Consider the following 6,000-nt stretch of genomic DNA (forward strand, 5'->3'; position numbering starts at 1 on the left):
CTGTGAAGAAGGGAAAAGATGAAGCTTTATACCAAAATTATCTCATGCAGTGGCTTATGACTTGAAGGAATTTATATTCTGAAAACGTGCATGTGTGAGAGAGAGAAGAGGGTGAATGAAAACAGTCATAACCCCCTTAGTGTGTATATATTAGATATATTTTAACAACAAACTCTCTTCAACTATAAAATAAACTGCATATATCAAGTACCTTTCATCCACTTCCTTGCACTTTGCTCATTATTCCCTCTGAGTCAGGACTAGTACTTTTCCAATAACTGCCTTAAAAAAAGTTAAATATCACAGAAATGACAATTCCCCTGCTATCCCTCCTTCCCAATGCAGATTTGATCCAGACTCCTGCTCTACCTGGGGGATAGTGACCCACATCCAGTCAGTCTTGCAGCCAAAGATAGCTTAAAGGTTCAATATCTTTTAAATCAGTAGAAAAAGAAACTGGAGTCCAGCTTTTCCTATGTACAGGTACATCATGTTTTCAGCTCTGATATAACACCTGAATTTAAAGATAACTATTGTAAAGAGTTTTTTAAGAGATAATGTAAAAGACATCAAATATAGATATAAAGACATACATTAATGTGGCAAAGAATTTTAAACATTCAAAAGTCAGATAATTTCTATAACCACTGTCACTGGGCCACACTATATATACACAGATAAAGCTGTGCAATTTCCATAAAAATCTACCTGAGTTATCCACACCTACATAGAGACAGAAGTGAAATCACTGTGTATTAAAGTTAGACTCAAAAACATGACTAGTAATGCAGAATATTCCATCTGTGCAATACAGCCAGGCTACAGCGAAGGAAGAAATCATCGATTTTGAGAATATAAAATTGTAACCGTAATAGTGCAGTGAGTTTTGCTACCGAAGTCTTGTTCATTTTACAGGGAGGAAAAAAAGATCAAAGACTCAATTCTCCCAACTTCACTGAATTACAGAAATGTGCAAGCATAAAAACATGCATCTCAATGATCCCCCCCCTCCACACACACCCCCCCTCTCACTCGCCCCTCCCCGGCACAGATTCTCCCCAGGGCACACGCCCCTTCATTCGCCCTCCCCCCTCTTCCCCCAGGGCACAGGACACCCCCAGGACACGCTCACCCTCTCACTCGCCCCCCCCAGGCACAGACGCCGCCCAGGGCACAGACGCCCCCCCCCACCCCCGGGCACAGGACACCCCCAGGACACGCTCACACTCTCACTCGCCCCCCCCCCAGGCACAGACGCCGCCCAGGGCACAGACGCCCCCCCCGCCCCCAGGCACAGGACACGCTCACACTCTCACTCGCCCCCCCCTCTCCCCCCAGGGCACAGGACACCCCCAGGGCACACACACGCTCTCACTCGCCCCCCCCCAGGCACAGACGCCGCCCAGGGCACACGCCCCCCCGCCCCCAGGCACAGGACACGCTCACACTCTCACTCGCCCCCCCCAGGCACAGACGCCGCCCAGGGCACACGCCCCCCCCCGCCCCCAGGCACAGGACACGCTCACACTCTCACTCGCCCACCCCAGGGCACAGACGCCCCCCCCCCGCCCCCAGGCACAGGACACGCTCACACTCTCACTCGCCCCCCCCTCTGCCCCCAGGGCACAGGACACCCCCAGGGCACACACACACGCTCTCACTCGCCCCCCCCCAGGCACAGACGCCGCCCAGGGCACACGCCCCCCCGCCCCCAGGCACAGGACACGCTCACACTCTCACTCGCCCCCCCCCGGGCACAGACGCCGCCCAGGGCACACGCCCCCCCCCCCGCCCCCAGGCACAGGACACGCTCACACTCTCACTCGCCCCCCCCCCAGGCACAGACACCGCCCCGGGCACACGCCCGCCCCCGCCCCCAGGCACAGGACACGCTCACCCTCTCACTCGCCCCCCCCCCCCAGGCACAGACGCCGCCCAGGGCACAGACGCCCCCCCCCCGCCCCCGGGCACAGGACACCCGCAGGACACGCTCACCCTCTCACTCGCCCCCCCCCAGGCACAGACGCCGCCCAGGGCACAGACGCCCCCCCCCGCCCCCGGGCACAGGACACCCCCAGGACACGCTCACCCTCTCACTCGCCCCCCCCCCCAGGCACAGACACCGCCCCCCCGCCCCCAGGCACAGGACACGCTCACACTCTCACTCGCCCCCCCCTCTCCCCCCAGGGCACAGGACACCCCCAGGGCACACACACGCTCTCACTCGCCCCCCCCCCGGCACAGACGCCGCCCAGGGCACACGCCCCCCCGCCCCCAGGCACAGGACACGCTCACACTCTCCCTCGCCCCCCCCCCCGCCTCCGACGCCGCCCAGGGCTCCCGCCCCCCCCCCCGCCCCCAGGCACAGGACACGCTCACACTCTCACTCACCCCCCCCAGGGCACAGTCCCCCCGGCAGCCCCCTCGCCCGCCCCCCGAGCCCCTCCGCCGGCCCCGGCCGGGCCCCACCTGCAGCAGCACGGCCAGCAGCGCGCACAGATACACCTGGTAGGGCCCCATCTGCCCCACCAGCGCGAAGGCCTCCTCCACCTCCATGCCGGGCCGGGCCCGCGCACGCCCAGCGGTAGCACCGGGGGCCCGGCCAGCCCCTGCCCCAGGACCGCGGGCAGCGCATCCCCGCCGGGCGGGAAGCAGCCAGCGGCTCGGACCGGGCAACAGACACGACGCCTCGGAGCCGGGAGACACCCTGCGCATGCGTGTTCTCGCGCGCGGGGCGGGGGGGTGAGAGCGAGAAGCCGGTGACGCAGGGGCAACATGCGATCGAGGCACTAGCGGTGCATGCGCAGTGCGGCCGTTCGCGGACTACGGGCATGCACCGCTGCGGCTGAAGGAAGGGGCGGGGCTTGAGGGGTACAAGGGCGGAGCGAGAGTAGAGGTGGGCGGGGCAGGGTGAGTGGCAGCGTTTGCGCCGGCGCGAGCGCTGAGAAGGGCGGGTGCTGTAGGCTCCGCGCGATGGGGGCGTTGGATGTCCCGAGCAGGGTTGGTGCTGGGAGTGTCGCGCTGTGCGTGCGAAGTGCCTGGCACCCAGCGCCAAAGGCTGCCTGCCTGGATTGCGAGGGTGTCTATGCAGGAGTGACTCTGAACGTGCTGGACCAGCTCTGCACCTAGGCTTCCAGAAAAAAAAAATCAGCTTTGTCTGCAGACCACAGAGAAACTCTCAGCCCAAAAGCAGCGTGCTGGGATTCTGTAATGACCAAGCAAGACTTTGCATATCCCACAGCCCTGGCAACAGAATTATGAGTGTGTCGGATTTAACTATTTACTTAGCTCAAGTAGTGAGACAAATCCAACTTTTGTAGCAGGCGGACCTGAGTTGTATCCCCAGTGTTGCTCCAAAGTTGGGGATGTTCTCTGCATAGTGTGCAGCATCAAGAAAACCGCAAACTGTCAGAGGCCATGAACTTATTACAGTATAGTTTCACCTGATCTTCACAAGAAAACTCCAAGAACATGAGGCTAGTCAGAATACGGTGAGGGACCCACTAAACTATGCTCTCACCCTTACCCAAATCATAAACTCACTGCCTCACCCCTAAATCTGGAGTGACTCTGGTCTCTTCCAATAGGCCTTTGTGAGGTCTTGCACTCCAGTCTAAAGGGGTAGTTGTGGGGAGCACTTCAGTAGCATGCAGGACTATGGATATCTACTCCTACTTCCATTTCCCACCACTCATGACATTACCACTATATGCAAAAAGAAATAGAGAGATTGGTCAGGTTGGGCAGACCATAATATGATTGCCCTCTCTTCTTTCTTGCATGCTTTGATCAGCAATGGAATAGTTAAAATATTAACTTTTAAAATGCCACCATTACATTTTTTAGTGAACCCCCCCATTGAGTTGACTGGCAACAATTTACACTTACGGTTACATCTGGTTCACATTTTGAAACTTATCTTCACAACCATAATGGCTAGAGACTTTTTTTTAACTGAAAGCTTAGCCTCAGGAGTGTAAGGAGGCAGCTATTGAGGAATAGTACCAGCTCACCATGCTACCACAGACTGGCAATAACTAATTAGCGTGCACACAAAACCCTTTACCAACTGAAAGACCAACAGTGCCTTCATTTCTGGCTTATTAGGAAAATTGTCACAGAAAAAAATGTACAGTGCTGGCAGCTAAACAAGAATTCCCATATGAAGGTCCAACTGCAGCCCTTATTCATGTGAGCAATCCATTGAACTCACTAGCATAACTCTCATGAGGAAAGGCTGTAAGCTTAGGTCTCAGTTCCATAAATTACTAGATATGCACGTATGTATCTACCTTGCCAGATGCATTTTACAAGTTCACCTCTCGCTAAGAAAATAGATAAAACTACCTTATTAAAGCTGACAGACCATTCCAACCCATCAGAATTTTGTTTCCCATTTACAGTATCCATTCTAAATAGTTCTGAGGTTGCTCTTGTGACATTGCACCCCATAATGCTTTATGGAAATATGCTTATGTAGGGGCGGCTCTAGAAATTACGCCGCCCTTCCCCGGTCCCGCGGCCGGGGCAGAAGTGTCTGCGGACGGTCCCGTGGTCCCGCGGCTCCGGTGGACCAGCGCACCCGCCGCAGTCATGCCTGCGGGAGCTCAAGCGGAGCTGCGGGAAGAGGGGACCCTCCACAGTCATGCCTGCGGCAGGTCCGCTCGTCCCGGGGCTCCGGTGGACCTCCCGCAGTCATGACTGCGGAAGGTCCGCCGGAGCCACATGCCGCCCTGCCACGAAATGCCGCCCCACGCGCCTGCTTGGCACGCTGGGGTCTGGAGCCGGCCCTGTGCTTATGAATGTAAATATGACAACTGGAATATGTTTTATGCTATATATGCCATGTAACATCTCTGCAAAGGTTATGATCTACTGCAGTGGTCCCCAACGCAGTGCCCATGGGCGCCGGGGCATTTATATGCGCCCCCCTAGTGCCCAGCATGGGAGAGAAGCCGCGGCTCCGCACCTGCCGGGGACAGAGAACTCCGGGGCTGCAGGCTTCATTCTATGTTAAAGTAAGAATAATAAATATATTTGGACCAGCAGTTCAACAATGTTTTACTTCTTTAAAATAAGATGAAAACTGTTTATGACATTTATTTTGTAAAAACTCCTTAATTTTTCTTACAGGTAGATAAAAAAGAGCAAATTCACATGGTAAGGTGAAAGAGTAATTGCCGAATAATTTAATTAATACCTTTTACATGTAAAATTACCCTTTTTATCTTATGGATTCATATATTATGTAATATTAAATATGATGTTTTTCATATTATTTCATGTACAAATACAAAATAAGCCTTAAGTTAAGTTACAGAGGGTGAACAATTTATGAGTTTATCTTGTATAAGCTTTATACGGGGTAAAATGGATTTATTTGAGGTTTGGACCCCGTTGGGAGCTGGGCATCTGGGTGTTGGAGACCGGAACACTTCTTAAGCTGTTTTCAGTTAAGCCAGCAGCTTTTAGGGGACATGGTTCAGACCTGGGTGTGTGTTTGCAGCAGGCAAGTGTGTCTGGCTCAAACAAGGCAAGGTTCTGGAGTCCCAAGCTGGCAGAGAAAACGGGCTCAGAGGTAGTCTCAACACATCAGATGGCAGTCCCAAAGGGGTTTCAGTGATCCACCCCCCCCCCCACGCCCTTCTTAGGGGAAAAACAGTGCTGGAGTTCTTCTGGCTTCCTTGTAGTACATGTTCCGCAGCAGCATGACATCAGCAGTCTGGAATGTCATCAGTGAAGTGGTAATACCTGTCATGGTACCTTCCTTTGCTGGCTTTCTCTTACTGTACATGAAAGTTTTCTAACCAGACTAATCATCTGCATTGCAGCAGGCTTACCCCATTATGCTATGGAAGCCTAGCATACGGCTAATTACTGTTCCGCTAAACAATCCACTAAGGCCTTTTTGTTTCTCTGATGTACCATTTGCATTTTTTGCAGACAGTGCAACAAACAATTCCTTTGGAGGTACTTTTCAATTTTAAATGAGGATCTAGG

At 53.8% G+C, this 6,000-nt stretch overlaps 1 protein-coding gene across 2 annotated transcripts in view; it reads right to left on the reverse strand.

Annotated features, from left to right (window-relative positions):
- Positions 1 to 2,696, reverse strand: part of SLC22A15 (solute carrier family 22 member 15) — a 41,333-nt gene extending 38,637 nt beyond the window's left edge. For both annotated transcript variants that reach the window (XM_045001183.1, XM_045001182.1), the window contains exon 1: positions 2,470 to 2,696. In XM_045001183.1, the coding sequence (XP_044857118.1) occupies positions 2,470 to 2,556 (87 nt within the window). In that variant the 5' untranslated portion in view covers positions 2,557 to 2,696. The remainder of the gene's footprint in view (positions 1 to 2,469) is intronic.
- Between the last annotated feature and the right edge of the window lie 3,304 nt (positions 2,697 to 6,000).

Source organism: Mauremys mutica, chromosome 1 (assembly GCF_020497125.1).
Source record: "Mauremys mutica isolate MM-2020 ecotype Southern chromosome 1, ASM2049712v1, whole genome shotgun sequence".
Taxonomy (NCBI): domain Eukaryota; kingdom Metazoa; phylum Chordata; order Testudines; family Geoemydidae; genus Mauremys; species Mauremys mutica.